The 18,918-nt window shown below is 42.0% G+C and overlaps 1 protein-coding gene across 1 annotated transcript; it reads left to right on the plus strand.

Moving 5' to 3' along the window:
• Window positions 1-23: 23 nt before the first annotated feature.
• Window positions 24-14,520, plus strand: NDUFA8 (NADH:ubiquinone oxidoreductase subunit A8). The gene is made up of 4 exons (XM_012458206.2): window positions 24-180; window positions 6,743-6,906; window positions 9,790-9,955; window positions 14,200-14,520. Exons 1-4 carry the CDS (start codon window positions 28-30, stop codon window positions 14,335-14,337), a joined length of 621 nt encoding a protein of 206 aa, XP_012313629.1. The 5' UTR covers window positions 24-27; the 3' UTR covers window positions 14,338-14,520.
• The last annotated feature ends 4,398 nt before the right edge of the window (window positions 14,521-18,918 follow it).

Here is an 18,918-nt window from a genome sequence, read left to right on the forward strand (position 1 = left end):
AGTGCGCCTGCGTGTTGTCTGCTGCGCATGCGCAGGTGCCGTGTAGCTCTCGGCGGTCGAAAGGGGAGTTCAAGGAGACGGGGGCGACGCGGCAGAGGGCTCCTCGTCGGGGTCAGGGCTGCAGCAGTCATGCCGGGGATAGTGGAGCTGCCCACTCTAGAGGAGCTGAAAGTGGAAGAGGTGAGGCTGTTCCGGAGGACAGGCAAGGGAGACACGGGGGTTGCGGCTTCTCGGGCCCAGCCCCGCTTGGGCTCAGCGGACCCTGGGCCCCGGGCCCTCCTCCCCAGTCCCCAGCACATATACAGGTCGACCCCCGGAGGTCCCCTCCGCAGCTTTGGGAGTTGCCTCCCCTCTCCACCTCACCCTGTCACATCCCGCAGTGGCCCTAGAATTCTCCCCCTTTCGCCCTCCACAGCGACCTGCTTCCCTTCCGTGAATAATAGTTATACTTTTTATTAAGCACCAACCAGAGTCATTTTACTTAGCTTATGTGGCTTAATCCTCAAACTTGCATGCGAAGTGAGTATACAGCCCTCGGGGCTCACAGTCGAGGGAGACCGTCACCTACCTTAAAGTGGTGTCACCGGTCCAGAGTGCATAGTGGGGCGAGGAGGCCGCGGGAAAATGAGATGGTATTCGAGCGTGCATCTACTCACAGCCATGGGAAGGTGTTTGGTAACAGGATTCATTTAAAGCATTCGTTTATTCAAAAGATATCATTTGAGTAATTAACATGTGCCCATAATGCTGGAAGAGATATACTTCCTGCTTTCATGGCGTTTACAGTCTAGTAGGGAGACAGACACATAAAGGGGCAATCACAGTACAGTGTAGTTAGTGCTGTGAGAAGTGAAGTAGAAACACGCCCTACTAATTATAGCTGACATGATCAAGCCCTTTCTAGATTTCAGGCAGGCTGCTAATTCTTTCTATGCATTAATTCATTGAATCCTCTCAGCAACACTATAAGGTAGGATATACACAATTGATCTTAACGTATTATAAATAAAGAAATAGGTCCGGAGGGTAGAAATGATTTGCCCAGGGTAACGGAGCACGTAAGTAGTAGAGCTGGAAGTGAACCCAGGTTTGATTTTAAAACCAGTGCCTTTCCACTATATTATGGGTGAAAGCTCAAAAGAATGGGAAGGCCTAACAGAACTTGTGTGTTTAGGGAGCCAAGTACAGTTAGATGTGACGCGAGTGGTGGTGAGAAGCAGCAGGTGCTGAGCCTGGAGAAGCAACTTGGGCTGAGCTAGGACTTGGAAGTAGCTTCCACAAGGTCAGACCAAAGAGTTTGGACTTTATCCAGTAAGGGAGGTGGTGGGAAGAGGTGGAAGGTTTTAAGGCAGAGGAGTGTCATGGCAGGGCTGGACAGTAGAACAGGCTATATTAAAGAGAAGAAGGCCAAGACTAGAAATGATATACCAGGCACTACAGTAAGTGTTTTACCTGCAGTGCTTCGTTTAGTCTTACATGCCTGTGAGAGTGGCAACTGCTATTTTCCTCAGAGGAAGAAATTATTAGCTATGTTCAGGGAGTTTATTATATTAAAGCGACATTTACTCTGAGGTGGCAGAGGGGAACTGCCATGTGGCCACCAGTCTTTTGTCGTCCCCCTCCACCCCCGACCCCATGTAGCTTTGTTAATCTTGAGTTGCTGTATTTTTTGTTGCAGTTTTTATTTGGTTCAACAAACATCTGAGGTTCTACTTCATACAACTGATATATCTGGAATAAATTTGCCTTTAGGGTTCACACAATTGAATGAACATATAGATAATTAAATAACTATACAAGACGTGTGATTAAATACTATGAAAGAGGGCAGATGTGGTTTAAGAAAAGAAGATTTGGGCATGCTGCGGTGGCTCACGCCTGTAATCCCATGAGGTCAGGAGTTTGAGACCAGCCTGGCCAACATGGTCAAACCCCATCTCAACTAAAAATACAAAAATTAGCTGGGCATGGTGGCGCATGCCTGTAATCCCAGCTGCTTGGGAGGCTGAGGCAGGAGAATTGTTTGAACCTGGGAGTTGGAGGTTGCGGTGAACTGAAATCACGCCGTTGCACTCCAGCGTGGGCAACGAGCAAAACTCCATCACACACACACACACACACAGGCACACAAAAAAACCAAAGAAGAGAAGATTTGAAGTTGGATCTAAATTCTAGGCCTACCTGCCGGTCATCTTGATTACTTGATTTTAGCATTTGGAGACATGGTTATTTGTAAGATGAGGTGATCCCAGCTCTAAAATTCTTTGAAGCTATAAAGGGATTAGAGAAAGCACTTTTGGGGCATAATGTAAGACATGGCTAAATGGCATTTAAGGGCAGAGATGAAGAGAAGATCCTTGTAAGTTAGGGTAGGGTCTGAGCAGAAGTAAGGAGATGGGAAAATTCAGGGAGCCAAAAAGGAGTTCAGTGTTTTTTTGTTTTTGTTTTTAAAGTGACAGAGTCTTACTCTGTAGCCCAGGCTAGAGTGCAGTGGCGCAGTCTTGGCTCACTGCACCCTCTGCCTCCCTGGTCTCGGTTCAAGCAATTCTCCTGCCTCAGCCTCCCGAGTAGCTGGGATTACAGGCATGCGCCACCATGCCCAGCTAATTTTTGTATTTTTAGAAGAGACGGGGTTTCACTATGTCGGCCAGGCTGGTCTCGAACTCCTGACCTCATGATCTGCCCACTTCAGTCTCCCAAAGTGCTGGGATTACAGGAATGAGCCACTGTGCCTGGCAAAGAGTTCAGTGTTTTGAAAGAACAGTAAATAGTCCCTTTTTGAAGTGTTGTGGGTGAAGTTTAAGCTTTATTCTGCTGTTAAGGCTGAATGAGTTTAGTTGCTAATTTAATAGCAGAGTAAAATAAGAATTATCATTTAGGAAGATCACTCTAGCAGCTCTGTGAAAAATGGATTGAAGAAAGGAAAAGAAAAGCAGGGAGACTGGTCGCAGTGGCTCTTAAGATTATTGAGAAAGATGTTAATGATCCCAGTGTAATTGGTGCTTACAGAGACTGCTTACAGAGAGGAAAGAATATCTAGAATTGATCAGACTTAGCAATGGATTAGCTATTGGAGGCAGGGAAGGTTGAAGAATCAATGTCAGATTTGCAGCATGACAATTCTGCATGTTTAAGGAGGCAAGGACAGGACTAGAAGGTTGATTGGCTCCAGATGGTGACTTTGTCTCACTTTCCACACCTGCAGACTGTGTAACCCTGCTGTGTAGTGAGGCTGTTGTGAGAATAAATAAGAAAAGAGGTTGAAATTCTGTGTTCTGTGAGACAAAGAGAGCTGAATGAATTTGAGAGGGTATTCACGGTAAACAGCTGTGAAAGGAATTGTTTCTGTTGGAATTCATCAGTCTTAGTGAAGAAGCAGGTGAGGGGATATGGTGACATCTCAGGTTCATCCACCTCAGTGATGGTGATATAATGGGAGGAAGCCTGATTGGAGGTCACAGTCTCTGTGTTCCAGTTCTGGGGTTGCCACTGACTTGCTGTGTTGCTTCTAGCACATCCCTTCCTTTTTTTCATCAATTACAAAACAGATTGAGTGTCTTCCTTTGTTTTCCTGTGACAGGGATGGTGTTTTATATGCTCATTGATATGATTGTATCTTCATTTTGGTAAGACTTCCACATTTTGTAAGGAGATAAATAATGCAACAGGCTTTTTTTGGCCTTATAGCTTTGGGCATTTGAATAATCGAATCAGCCACTTAAAGCTATTTTAAGACGTGACAAGTAACTATAACTAACTTAATTATTAAAATAAGCTTTTTAAAAAGTTTGAGTGTTAGTTTTTATTCTCCTAGCTGCTTATAGGTAATAAAGCAAATGTGTGCCACTCAGTTTACCTTAATACATTCTTTTATTTTCAAAAACTTTAATGCGAAAACATTACAGATTTTAAACATAAATTTATTAGAGTCATCATGGCAGATTTCACTTATCTCAAAATTTTATCTTTGCTTTGATAATTATAACAGTTGCACTATTAATAGACATAGTCATAGCTTTATTCTCCTTTCTATAGTGTGTAGGTGAATTATTCCTGTCACCTTTCCTTGCCTTTTATTAATAACTTAGCTGTGTAAAGTGCATAAAAAATAAAATTACAGACTGTTGTCACACAAAAATTTTTAATTTTACAAATCAAATTCAGGAGTATATTAAAGCATAATGGACTGTGACAGACTAGATTTTATTCTAGAAATACAGTGGATCAGTTTTACAAAATCTGTTAATGCTCTATCTTACATTTATAAATTAATGAAAACGAAGCCTAAAAATTTTAGTCTTTTCTGGTATAGAAAACAACAGTAAAGCAAAACTAATTAGAATTAGAAAGAAGCTTTCTTAACAAGGAATATCCAAACAACTCTATCCCAGATACCAACAGCAAATATTATACCAAACTGTGCTTTAAACTTTAGAAAAAGGCAAGCTTGTCTGCTGTCATTGCTCTTCATCTGTATTGTCCTGAAGGGTTTGGTCAAAGCAATAAAATAGGAAATGAGAATAAGAAGAAAAAAATTAAATATCAGAAGGGAAACAGACAGTTTTTATTTGTAAATGGAAGTTTTTCTGTTAATCATCTTGAGTTTTGTATTAGAACTAACAGGAGTTCAGTAAGATGGCTGGAGAGAATGTACAGGCAAACAGTAAACAGTTTGAAAATCTAATAGAAAAACTGTCCTATTTAGATAGTATCAAAAGTGCTAAAATACTGAGGAATGAACAAGAAATGTTCAAGGTCCCTCTAATGAAGAAAACTGTGATTTTAACCAAAGGACAAGAACGACCTGAATATGAATAAATGGAGAGAAATACTGTGTTGTGGATGAGAAGATGTGATTCATGTATTCACATCTGTTTTCTAATTACTGTATCCCCATTTTCTAGCTAAGAGTGAGTGTTCAACAGCTACTTGTGCTGGCCACTATTTTGGGTGCTTGGTGTGTACCATAGTAAACATTATATTTAATTACCATAGCTTAATTTAGGGAGAATTGACATCTTTACAGTAGTGGATCTCTGTTGAAAACAAAATCCCTACCCTCTTGGAGCTTATATTCTAGTAGTCACACACAGACCACTCAGTAACTCTTAAAATTATTGAGAAACATGTTAATGACCAGTGTAATTGGTGCTTACAGGAACTGTGCTTACAGAGAGGAAAGAACAAGCGTATCTAGAATTGATCAGACTTAGCGTGAGTGCTAAGACCAGGCCATGTGAGTGACCACTGATGCTAGCTTATATAAGAAGATTAGAGAAAGGTTCTCTGAGGATGTGAAATTTGAGCAGACACCCAATATTATGAAAGTGCCCATTGTTCCCTAATTTAATATATAACTAAATTTAATACAATTTGAATGCAAATTATTGGGGGAAGGTGTTCATCTGAAAGAATAGCCAAAAAAGTTCTGAAAAGGAAGAATGAGGAGGATGGTTCTCCCAGATAACAAAATATTCTCTTCAGCGACAGTAATTAAAACATCGTGGTATTGGTATAAGAAAAGGTAGTACAGAAAAGAGACCAGCAGCACCCGACTAACTGCAGCAGCTGTTAGTAAGCCCTGGACCGTTTGCAGTTCTCTCTGAGCTGGCTGTATCTACACTGTCTATCTTCTCAAGAAATTATCACTAAAATGCTCTTGAGGGAAACTGCTGGACATAAAGGGATGGCAACCTTGGATATGCTCTGTTTTTTTTTTTTAATTTGCAGATTTTAATACTTTATTATTAGTTATTACTAGATGGACTATTACTAGATGGACGAAATGCTCTTTGTGATCCCTTCCAGCCTCATCTTCTGTGACTCTGTAGTCCTCTGGGAGTTTTATTTATCCATTAATTTAATTTTTTTTTTTTTTTTTTGAGACAGAGTCTTGCTCTGTCACCCAGGCTGGAGTTCAATGGCATGATCTTGGCTCACTGCAACCTCTGCCTCCTGGGTTCAAGCAATTCTCATGTCTCAACGTCCCGAGTAGCTGGAGTTACAGGTGCATACCACCACTTCCAGCTAATTTTTTTGTGTCTTTACTAGAGACGGGGTTTTGCCATGTTGGCCAGGCTGGTCTTGAGCTCCTGACCTCAAGTGATCTGCCTGCTTTGGCCTCCCAAAGTGCTGGGGTTACATCTGTGAGCCACCTTGCACAGTGTTATATATCTATTAATTTTATTTCAGGAGCAGAAACTCAGCGAAGCATTTCAGAGTTGGTTCCTCTCCCTACATCCTAGAAGCCTCTATCTTTCTCCACACCCCCTTTCTCTCTACCATAAATACATAAAGATTCTATTAGGGCTACCATTTCTTCCACTCTAAAATGGGGATAGTAATATCAACTTAATGAGATTATTGTAAAAGTGAAGAAAATAATATATGTGAAGGAGCTTTATGATCTCTAAATCACCACAGACTGTAAAGAATCGCTAGGTGAGGTGGTTCATGTCTGTAATCCCAGCTACTTGGGAGGCTGAGGCAGCAGAATCCTTTGAGTCCGGGAGGCGGAAGTTGCAGTGAGCTGAGATCATACCACTGCACTCCAGCCTGAGCAATGGGAGGGAAACCCTATCTCAAAAAAAAAAAAAAATTATTATTATGACAGTGTTTAATTTTCTTAGTAACATCAGAACTGCTACTCTTTTGTTCTGTATTCTGACCTGCATGAGGTAAAGTTGGGAAAGTGGTATTCTGGTTCACAGTCTGTGGTCTTTGTCCCATCTTCCTTTCCCAGGTGAAAGTCAGTTCTGCTGTGCTTAAAGCTGCGGCCCATCACTATGGAGCTCAGTGTGATAAGCCCAACAAGGAGTTTATGCTCTGCCGCTGGGAAGAGAAAGATCCGAGGCGGTGTTTAGAGGAAGGCAAGCTGGTCAACAAGTGTGCTTTGGACTTCTTTAGGTAAAAATCTTTTGGTATAAGTGCCTGCTTGGTTGAAACATAAAGATTTAAATGAATAAGTGAACAGCCAGCTAATAATGTGGATTTTAGTAGGAAGTGCATAGGCTTTGAAATCAGATAGACCAAGGTAAAACACTCAAAAGATGATAGTTATTTTTGGTTTTGCTTTTATTATCTGGCAAGTTCTTTAATCTCCATGAATCGCAGATTCCAGAGGGTAAAATAATACCTATCTAGGTTTGGTAAGCAAGTAGAATAGCAGCTTGAAGTGACTGATGGCCATTTTTGTCTACAGCAAGGGGAAAGTCTTTTTGCTGTGAAAAATTTGAAAAGGCACATAAAAACAACTTAGTACAGTCCTTTTTAAGCAGGCATTAGCTAGATTGTTGTCATTACTACAGAACACAGGTATGATGGAAAGAGAACTGTATTCAGAGTTAGGTTTTAGGTAGGCCACTGTGCTTGAGTGAAAAAAATTTGAGTAAAAAAAATTAAATTGTGTAGTTGTAGGAAAAATATTTTAACAAGCATATTAGTCAACACTCTATTTAAAAGGAGAGAAAGTCAATTCAAAGGGAATTGGCTCTTATAACTCCAAAATCCAGAAATAGGCCTGGCATCAGGCAGGACTGGATTCAAGGGCTTAAATAATTTCACAACTCCTTGATGTCATTTTGCCTCTCCTCTTCTCACAATCCCTTGGTTCTGGTTTTCTCTGTTGACTTCATTTCAGAAAGACTCTTACCTTGCTGTTGCCAAAATGGCCACCAGTCACTTCGGAGTTGCTATTCTGTTAATACTTGCTTAGCAAACCTAGACAAAGGGTGCCCTTTATTCAGAAGTGAGCAGAAGTCCCTGGACTGAGTCTAATTGTCCTGGCTGGCTTACTTTGTATACATATCATTGCACCATTTGTGCTTCAGGAGATAAAAAGCTCTGATTGGTCAGGCCTGAAGTGGGAAGTAGACTTAGCTTCATCGAAACCACATTGCTGAGAGTCAGGGAGAGGTTGTTCCCAAAGAAAAATAGAAGGATATTACAGAAGAATGGGGAATGACTGCTGGCTAGGCAAAAACCACTGATGTCCACTACAGTTACATTAGAGAAAAAAATTAGATACCTTAGCACAGTAGCTGCCTTCCTTCTTGCTTGCTTCTGCTATCTTTTTCCCTACGCCAAGATATTTTTGTGGTTATACTGGTGGTATGTATACATGGAAAAATTCATTTTTCACTTGACACTATTGGAAACATTCTTTGAAGTTGCTATATAGTCTTCATGATCATCATTTTTTTCTTTTTTCTTTTTTTTTTTTGAGACAGTCTCACTTTGTTGCCCAGGCTGGAGTGCAGTGGTACGATCTTGGCTCACTGCGACCTCTGCCTCCTGTGTTCAAGCAGTTCTCGCGTCTCAAGCCTCCTGGATAGCTGGGTCTACAGGCCTGCGCCACTATGCCTGGCTAATTATTTTTTATTTTTGGTAGAGATGGGGTTTCACCTTGTTGGTCAGGCTGCTCTCAAACTCCTGACTTCAAAGGATCCGCTTTCCTTGGCCTCCTAAAGTGCTGGGATTACAGACGTGAGCCATGACACCCAGTCATGATCATTTTTAAAGGTTATATAATATTCCATCAGTAGGTAAACTAACCGTATATATCTGACCAACTTCTGCTATTGAACATCATTATTGATTTCAGTTTTTGATTATCTTGGATAAATCTGCAGTGATTACCTTTGCATATAGATCTTTTTCATCTGTTAATTCCTCGGCATAAATTTCCTAACAGTGAGATTATTCTGTAAAAGGCTTTGAACATTATTTATGGCTCTTAAACTTTATTGCTTTTGTTTTTAAATGTTGGATCAATTTATGCTGTCCTCAGTGCTGGATTCTGATATGCATAGTATTTAAATATTTGAGAGGCGCAAATATTTTTGGATGTTTCCATTTGCATTGATTTGATTGCCAGTGAGGTTGTATGTGTGTTTATTTAAACAATTTTTCTTTTTCTTTTTTTTTTTGAGACAGAGACTCACTCTGTCACCCAGGCTGTAGTGCTGTGGTGTGATCTTGGTTCACTGCAACCTCTGCCTCCCGGGTTCAAGCAATTCTTGTGCCTTAGCCACCTGAGTAGCTGGGATTACAGGTGTGTGCCACCATACCTGGCTAATTTTTGTATTTTTTAATAGAGATGGGGTTTTGCCATGTTGACCAGGCTGATCTTGAACTCCTGGCCTCAAGTGATTCAGCTGCCTTGGCCTCTCACCACATCCAGCCTAAACAATTTGTATTCTCTAAGAGAACTTTAGCAAAGCATTTTTTTCCATGGCCCAGACATAGTACATTTTAAGGGGCGAATGTTTGGATTTCACAAATTCCCAAGGTGCCTAACTGCCTCCATAGCAGAATTTCTCACTGCTGAAGTTGCTGATTGTAGGCATTAGTAGATAATTGTTAGTTATGGGGAACAGGGTCCAGAACAGGGATACGTGCTACTAGAGAGGTGGCTTGCAGTCCTTCTGCTGCTGCAGCATTTTGGAGAAATATAAAATTCCCCTTGGAAATGGTAGCTTTCTACCAAAGTGATTTTTGAATAGATGTTAGGTGGGTGCAGGTTGTGCTTAGAATACCCGGAAGGGAAACCTAAGAAACTAGTGACATTCGTGGACCTCCAGGAGGACAACTGAGTGGCTTATTGGGCAGGAGTGGAGAGCAGACTTTTCACTGTATACTTCCTTAGGCCATCGCTGAGATAAGAATATTTACTCCCATACCTTTCAAAAAGCAAGGCTCTGTATTTGAGATCTGTACCTGTTTTTTCCTCACTTTTCTGTTTTTCATTGTTTTGCAAAGAGCTGCTCCTAACCCAGCCCTCTTTTCCAGGCAGATAAAACGTCACTGTGCAGAGCCTTTTACAGAATATTGGACCTGCATTGATTATTCCGGCGAGCAGTTATTTCGTCACTGTCGCAAACAGCAGGCAAAGTTTGATGAGTGTGTGCTGGACAAACTGGGCTGGGTGCGGCCTGACCTAGGAGAACTGTCCAAGGTAAAAAGGCTCTTGCTGGAGGTCTCACTCTCTGACTCAGGGATGGGATAAAGGCAGGTGGTGGGCAGAAAAGGGTCTTTGTGAATACACATATAAGAACTTACCAGATTTACCAAACATATTAATTAGGCAGTGATTATATGTGATCTGGAAAAGAATTTTTAAAAATAGAAATATTTCTTTAACTAGACCTTCTAGCATGTACAGATTTGTTTTTTGTTAATTAGCTAATTAAAGAACAGAAGGGAGTAGAGGAGGATAAAGTATTAGTGAAACACTGTCAGTTGGAAACATCGTGGAGGTTATTGTGGAATTCACTGGGGAAATAGGATCAGGCTTACGCTATAGGTTAAATAGGATCAGGCTTAAGTATGTGCCTTTTCAGGACCATACCTAAGATTTTTCTAAAAATGACATACTTTTAGTTTTACAATTGTTTTTAAAAGTGTTTCTCTTTCTCCTATATTTCCTGTCTTAGTTGTTACACCACCATCTGTTGAAACATCAGAGCTAGAGAGCTAGAAACCTGAATTCTTCATTCCCTACTCTTCTGATTCCATGCAGTCCTATAGATTAGCATCTCCTGGATTTTTTTTTTTTTAATCTTCTCGTTCCTGCTGCTGTTATCTTATTCTTGGACAGGAGTTCTTAACCTGGGGTACATGAATTTCTGGAAGGGGAGAGTGGATCAATATGGGCTTCAGAAGACAGTGTGTCCTCTGAAATTGGAGAATTGAGGGTTAAGTTACACCTCCACAATGAGAGTGATCTGTGTGGAAAATAAATCTTATGTCACTGTGTTTTTAAAAACTGTATAGGGACTCTTCATTGCTGGTGAGATAAAGCATCTTCTCTATAACATGGCATACAGGCCCTTTATGATCTGACCGGTCCCTGCTTCTTCAGTCTTAGCTCCCTCAGTTCCCTCTAGGGCAGCACAGGTAGCAAGGCGTGGAGGAAAATACTCAGGTCTCACTCTGTCTCCCAGGCTGGAATGCAGTGGTGTGATCACGGCTCTCTGCAGCTTTGACTTCCTGGACTCAGGTGATTCTCCCACCTCAGCCTCCCGAATAGGTGGGACTACAGGTCAGGCTTCCATGCCTGACTAATTTTTGTATTTTAGTAGAGGCAGGATTTTGCTATGTTACTCAGTCTTGTCTTGAACTCCTGGGCTCAAGCTATCCTCCCACCTTAGCCTCCCAAAGTGCTGGGATTACAGGTCACTGTGCCTGATCTGGTTCCCTGCTCTTTGTGTATAGCATCTGTGAATAGTTGGATTATATCTTGGTGTCATAAGCGATAACTTAGCAATTTTTTTGTCTTTTGTATCTGGCATGATTATTTTCAGGTACCTTTTGATGTACTGAACATACTATTTTAAATAGTTGACAATTCTAGGTTGGAAAGTGGTAGAATGTATACATGTAACAAATAAAACTACCTTTTCTCATTTCTGACTCTTACAAAGGAGAAATAACAAGTCATGCTAGTTAGAAAGCATATTTATTCTTGAATCTTTGTATTAATATTTTTTAAAACTCTGTAAGATTAAAAAAAAATTATCCTAACTCTTTCAAAAGTGTATTTCTTGGCCAGGTGCCATGGCTCATACCTGCAATTCTAACACTTTGGGAGGCTGAGGCAGGAGGATCATTTGAGCTCAGGAGTTCAAGACCAGCCTGGGAAACATGGCAAAACCCTGTCTCTACCAAAAATACAAAAAATTAGTCGGATGTGGTGGTATGCTCCTATAGTTCCAGCTACCCGAGACGCTGAGGTGGGAGGATGGCTTGAGCCTGGGAGGCAAAGGTTGCAGTGAGCCAAGATTGTGCCACTGCACTCCAGCCTGGGCGACAGAGTAAAACCTCATCTCAAAAAAAAAAAAAAAGTGTTTAAGAGGATTATCGGTTTTAATTATACTTAGATTCAGTATCCAGTTTCTTTCTGGAAATATGATAATCAGCTGCATAAAGCCTACATTTTAGCTTCATTCACTTCTGCACTCTGTTCCCCTGGATTGCCCTTTCCTCGTACCTTCCCTTGGTGAATTCCGGCTCACTCATCTACTTTCACTTCAAATGTCATGTCCTTTTTTGAAGTTTCTGACTTTCCTAGGCAGAATTGCTCTCTCTCACCCATAAGCTCACCATCCTGATAATACTAAAAATAACTTTGGTAGTTATTTTTCACATGTTATCCTGCTACTATTTTTCACAAGTAGTTTTCACATGTTATCCTGCTTTGTCTTAGTCACCCTGTGAGCTACTAATAGCCCCCTTTTGCAGACAGGAAATTGAAGGATAAGTTGGCTAGCCAAAGTCATTTACCCAGTACTTAGTTTGATCACATGTGTCTGCTCTTTTTTTTTTTTAGGGATGGTACAGAAGAGGAAGTTGCTTTTTTATTCTTTCCTCAAAAGGGATTCTCTAAGTTTGAGAAACATTTTTCTAGATTTATTTCATAAATATCTTTTTTTTTCCTTCTTTTTCTTTGAGGTGGAGTCTTGCTCTGTTGCCTAGGCTGGAGTACAGTGGCACAAACTTTGCTCACTGCAACCTCTGCCTCCCAATCAAGCAATTCTCCTGCGTCAGCCTCTGAGTAGCTGGGATTACAGGTGCCTGCCACCACGCGAGGCTAATTTTTGTATTTTTAGTAGAGATGGGGTTTCACCATGTTGCCTGGGCTGGTCTTGAACTCTGACCTCAAGTGATCCGCCTGCCTCAGCCTCCCAGTGCATTGGGATTATAGGCATGAGCCACCATGCCCAGCCAATTTCATAAATGTCTTTAATTCCTTAAAAGAGCTTCACATACTAAGGAACCATGAGTGGATCATTAAGAACCATCTCTAAGTATGACAGGGAGGTGGGAAAACTTTCAAAAGCAAGCAAACAAAACTAGTAGACTTAAGATTTAGGTTCCAGCTTTAGCTCTGACATTGCTGTGTATCTTTATCTTAGGCATGCCAGCCTCCCTGGTCTTCATTTGTGAACTAAGATAATAATGCCTCATAAGGTAGTTATAATAATAATTGTGTGATTCTGTACCTGAAAGCTCTGTTCCCAATAAATGGTTTCTGAATGTATACATATAGAAAAATCTGGTCATCTTACCTGAGGTGACTTAAGAGTTCAGATCAGTAGAGGAATAATCAGAAGACTGCTGACAACTGTCTTTATGTCTTCTTACTTCTCTGGGCCTATTTCTTTATCTTTAAAATGACAGCAGTTTCTGTTGACTTTCCAGTTGAGATTTATGTGGCCATCAGGGGTACTGTGAGTGTAAATTATCTCTCTCCCTGTTGCAGTTTAATACTTCACCACTCTCTTGGCTTATTGGCTCAGCTTCCCAGTTTGAGTCTTGCCTCTCTCTAGCTTTCACACTTTGCAGCCAACAGAGATGGAATTTAGTTACTGCCCTGCTTCAGTGGCACCTGTTAACCATCAGGTTAAAACGCAAACACCTTTGCTTATCATTTAATACCTTTTATCTGGCCTGTCCACCACTGTAGTGTGGTATTAAGAAGCACAGGCTTTGGAGTAGGCATATCTGGCTTTGTGTACTCTTTCTTCCACTATTAGCTGGGTGGCCTCAGTGAGCCCCTGCAGAATGACCTCCTAAGAGTATGAAAATGGAATGGAATAATGTGCTCAAGATCATTTCTGACAGTAAGTCCTTGGTGAAATGCTTCATCTCCCTCCGTTCTTCATGCAGCCTTTGCTTCAGCCATTCTGAAGACATGCCTGCCTATCTCCATATGACAGTTTACCTGGAATGTCTTTTCCTCCCTTGTCTTTCTGACTGGCTCCGGTTCAGACTTTAAGCTGAGTCTTACCTCCTCAACAATAGTCCAGACCCCCACCCTTCAGGACGGGTTAGATGTGCACAGTCCTTGCTCCTAGAGCAGGCAGTTCCTGTATCCATCATTGCCGTTAGGCATGGGGTAATTGGGAAATCTTGGTGGTTATTCTTGGTGTTCTCCCTCACTAGACTGTCATCCCCTTGAGGACAGTGTGTATGTTGTTTTCTTCTGTATCCCTAGTTTCTACCACATGGAATGATATAAAGTAGGCTTTACTGAGTGTTAGGATTAAATAAGTCTCAATGTGATTTGCTGGGGATTTAAGTCAGGGAGCAGTTGGCAGCAGTGGGAGCAATGGGGGAGACACCAGGGGGCGCATTGATGGTTATAGATTCCTCCACCCCAGCTTTCAGCTTTGCCTTTGCCCTCTTCACCCTTCGCAGGTCACCAAAGTGAAAACAGATCGGCCTTTACCAGAGAATCCCTATCACTCAAGACCAAGACCAGAGCCCAAGCCCGAGTACGATGGAAAGCTGAAGCCTGCCTTATATGGCAGCCGCTTTTCTTTCTGGACCAAGTAAAGATGGATCCATGGCCCACACTCAGTCATGTGTCCAGACAACGACTGATGAAAACGCCCAAGCATTTTGCATCAACTGATAGTGTGTTCTTTCCGGGATCACGAACATTAACAAAAAAGTTAATTTATGTGACTTGGCAGTTATTCTATACCATTTCCTGTCCATTAAAATTTTTAAAGGAAACAGTTGTATTTTATTATGTTTTATGTGACCTTTTGGCCTTTAAAGATGACTTCCCCTTGCTTTTTCTTCTTGTGGTCCTGCCTGCTCCTCTTGCGTTGCTTTAAGTAGGCACTCCTGTGGCTGGGGATCCCTGTTAGAACAGGGAGAAGTGACCGTGTGAAGGAAAGGCAGCTTTCCTCGGGGTGTCTCTGTGTTCACACATTTTGAAGTCTCAGCTCTCTTTCCTTCTATCCAACATCTTAGGCAAAAAGATTTCCCTAAAGGTCATACAAGGGGAGCCTTCAGGATAGAAGTGCAGAAACTTCTTTGAGGCGTGACTCGGGGAATGGGAGGGGCTCCTAGCAGGGTCTTATGCAGTGTTGCTCAAAGTTTCTTGAAGAACCGAACTTCCACCACTTCCCCTTGATATCCCATCCTCAAGCATTATAACCCAGATGTTTTTCCTGATAGACAAGGGAGGTGGAGGCTGAACTTCCAGCTCCAAAGCCAGGAAGTCTGGAGGTCTGAGTGTCAATTCCAACCTTGGGTGTGTTCCTTAACCTCTTGTGAAAGGTTGAATTTGAGGACAAACTAAAGGGCACATGCTTATCTACCTCCTGGGCAGGTTAAAGCCACAAGTGTTTATAAAGCTCTTTGGTTCAAAGCACTATTATGTCTTTTTACCCCTTTCATTCAACTCCTTTTTCACTACTAGGCTGTTTCCTTTACATCTGACTGGGTTATTTTATGCCTTCTGGTTATGGCTTTAAATTGCATAGACTATGACCCTGCATAAGTCTTTTCAGCTCCCTGGGCCTTGGTTACCCCTTTGCAGCACTCTAAAAAGCAAAGCAGTTGGACAAGAGTCTTTGTAAAGGCCCTTCGAGCTCATTCGAGATTTTCTAAGTGGGGAGATTGCCGTGAGGTACTAGACAGAGGAGGTGCAGGGTCTGTTGCCTACAGTGCTAGGACAGTTCAAATAAAAAGCATTGTGTGATCTGCCATGCCTGCTTCTGCACCTGGTGCTGCCCCCACAGCTGGAAGCATTCTGGGGACCTCCAGCAGAAGCCCCACCTGTTATGCAAAAGTTACTTGCCAGCCAGCTTTTGCCTCAGAATCTCAATGAAAAATCATTTTTTGCATTTTTTTTTCAATCGCTGAGGCAAAACCCATTAACCTTTTGGTGGCCAAGTAATTGGAAGTTACCTCTGGTGGGTGAAGTATGAGCATGGCTGCAGATTGGTGTTTATATGATACTTCAACCCATGTTGCTTCCTAGGTTCCTTCTGCAAAGCAAGCTGTGCCTTATGTAAATAATAACAAGTGTTCATTGAGCACTGTGCACTGTGCCAAGCGCTTTACATGTTACAGCTCCTTCAATGCCTAGAGTCCTTTGAACAAGGTACTATAGGTCACATTCATTTCACAGATGAAGGAAGTTAAAGTTTAGCGAGAGGTTAGGAAGCCCCAGTCTCAAGGCTGGGTGTGGTGGCTCATGCCTGTAATCCCAGCGCACTGGGAGGCCGAGGTGGGCAGATCACCTGAGGTTGGGAGTTCGAGACCAACCTGACCAACATGGAGAAACCCCGTCTCTACTAAATATACAAAATTAGCCAGGTGTGGTGGCGCACGTCCTTAATCCCAGCTACTCGGGAGGCTGAGGTAGGAGAATCGCTTGAACCCAGAAGGCTGAGGTTGCGGTGAGCCAAGCTTGCACCACTGCACTCTGGGCTGGGCAACAAGAGCGAAACTTCGTCTCAAAAAAAAAAAAAGAAGTCCCAGCCTCATATATAAGAAGTAGCAAATACAGGATATACAGGATACAAGTGAATATTGTCTGGTTCCAATGGCCACACTCCTGTTCTTCAAAGCCATAGTGGTTGTCAGCCTTGAGTGCCCACTGGAGTCACCTGGGAGGCCTTTAAATCCCAATGTTTGGATGCCATCCCCAGACATTCTGTTGTAACTAGTGTATAATGTGGCCTGGGCATGGAATTTCTGAAAGCACTCTCAGCCTACTCTAATGTGAAACCAAGGTGTAGAACCACATGATTTTAGACATGAGGAAGCAGGTACAGGAGGCTACCTGCTAGTAAGTAGTAAGTGGCTAAGCTGAGATTTAAACCCAGATACATCTGATTACAAAGCCCCTGCTCTCAAAATAAATGAGTGTATATGAATCACCCGGAGATTTTAATGATTGTTGATTCAGTAGGTCTGAGGTAGAGCCTGAGATTTCTAATAAGCTGTTTCTTGATGCTAACGGCACTGGTCCATGGATCACATGGGAAATGAGGGAATCAACTGTACTGTCTTTCTGAGTAGGATCTATGTCTGGCGAATTTACCTCTGCTGCAGCTTCTAGCACTATTCGCTCCCCAAATGTGAATTCACCTCTGTAGAATCAAAGCAACACATCTTGAACTGTTAATGATTTCAAATTCAATTCTAGGATGTAACTTTTGCCCAAGTTGGACAGCAGTTCTTGCCTTCCCCCCTCCCCACCTTGCTTTCAATTCCTTGAACAAAGAAACTAACTTTTGGCTTTCCTGTACTCTCAATGGGATTACACGACATCATAGCCTTCTAGGACAGAAGAGTCTAAGTAATTAAATATAATAATTTCTTAGGTCTCTCATAACAAATGCATGTCTCAATTTCAGTAGGTAAAAGGTCACAGAACAATTGGAAAGCAGTTAGTGTGAAGGATTCCTGAACAGGGCTTCAAATAATAGAACATCCTCCTGGTGGTTTGGCTTGAGAATAATGAGATGAATTCCTTATATCCCCAAAGGAAATGTATCTGCCTCCTTTCCTCTGCCAAGCCTGTTCCTGTCTTCCCTATCTGTGTTAATGGTGTCTCCATCCTCCCAGCGTCAAATAACCTGAGATTCATCTTTGACTCTTCCGTTTACTCCAAGTTCCAATCCAACATCAAGTCTTGTGGAGTTTCTTCTGTAATCGCTCACATTTGCTACTTCCTCTTTTATCTCACTGTCACATTCCTAGGCTGTTTTTCTTTTCCTCGCATGGATTATTAAAATGACTTCCTAAGGGGTCTCCCATCACCATCTCCCCCTCCAGTCCATCCTCCAGTTTGCTCCACGTGCTCTGCTACTCAGAAGCCTTCAGGGACTCCCAAATGACTGCTAACTCAAGCCCAAATCCTTACTGACATTCTAACACTCCATATAATCTGGACCTAGCCTAACCCACTTCCCATCATTATCTTACTTATTTATTTATTTATGAGACGGAGTCTCACTCTATTGCCCCCAGGCTGGAGTGCAATGGCTGTGCTCTCGGTTCACTGAAACCTCTGCCTCCCAGGTTCAAGTGATTCTCCTGCCTCAGCTTCCCAAGTAGCTGGGATTATAGGTGCACACCACCACACCCGGCTAATTTTTGTAATTTTAGTAGAGACGGGATTTCACCATATTGGCCAGGCTGATGTCGAACTCCTGACCTCGTGATCTTCCCGCCTTGGCCTCCCAAACTGCTGGGATTACAAGTGTGAGCCACTGCACCCAGCCTTATCTTACTTCTTATTATGTACCCTACACTCTACAACATGTCATTTATCAAGAATTTTTGAATCTTCATGAATGCTATCCCCTTGCCGGGATACAGTCCTTCCCCATATCTGTGTCTTGAAAGTCTACCCATCTCTCAAGGCAAACACGAATGCTGTCTTTCCCAGGAAGTATCTCCTTCCTACAGCCAGAAGTGGTCTTTCCTGCCCCTTTGTTCCCGTGACACAATATAGTATGATGGTTGGGCATGAGGGCTCTGAAGTTGGGCTGTCTGGTTTTGAATCCAGGCTCTGGTCATTTAATGGCTGTGTAACCCTAGAGAAGATACTTAACCTTTCTGTACCTCATAGACCTCATATGTAAAACAGGAGGGGGAGGAGATGACAATAATAGTACCTACCTTCTGGGATGGCTATGAATATATAGTGAGTTATATACTCTACTATTCACAAAATGAATAGTAGAGGGTTGATAAATGGTAGCATTGTTATAGACTGTATTTGAGTAACACCTGTCATGACCCTAGCTGTGTCTTACCTCTCCTGTTCTCAGCGCTGCAAGAGTTGAACTTCTATCTTATTTCTATATCCCAGTGCCCAGTATATGGCAGACATCCAGGAAATGATGAACTGTACATGAAGTTTACCTTTCCAAAGGACTTCCAAACCCTCTCCATGCTATAAAACCGCAAACAATAAATTACTCCTCTATAGAAATGCAACTAATTATTTGAGGTTAAATTGCCATCTTTGTAGATATCAAATCCTAGCTGAAATGCTTTGGGTATAATAAAGGATGTTGTTGTGTTTTTTTTTAATGCCCCGAAATGGATCATGACATACTTGGGCTTTAAAAAGCTGCTTCTCCTATTTTGGAAGTCTCAGTT

The sequence above is a fragment of the Aotus nancymaae genome, unplaced genomic scaffold (assembly GCF_030222135.1).
Source record: "Aotus nancymaae isolate 86718 unplaced genomic scaffold, 86718_ANA_hifiasm-v0.15.2.pri h1tg000003l, whole genome shotgun sequence".
Taxonomy (NCBI): domain Eukaryota; kingdom Metazoa; phylum Chordata; class Mammalia; order Primates; family Aotidae; genus Aotus; species Aotus nancymaae.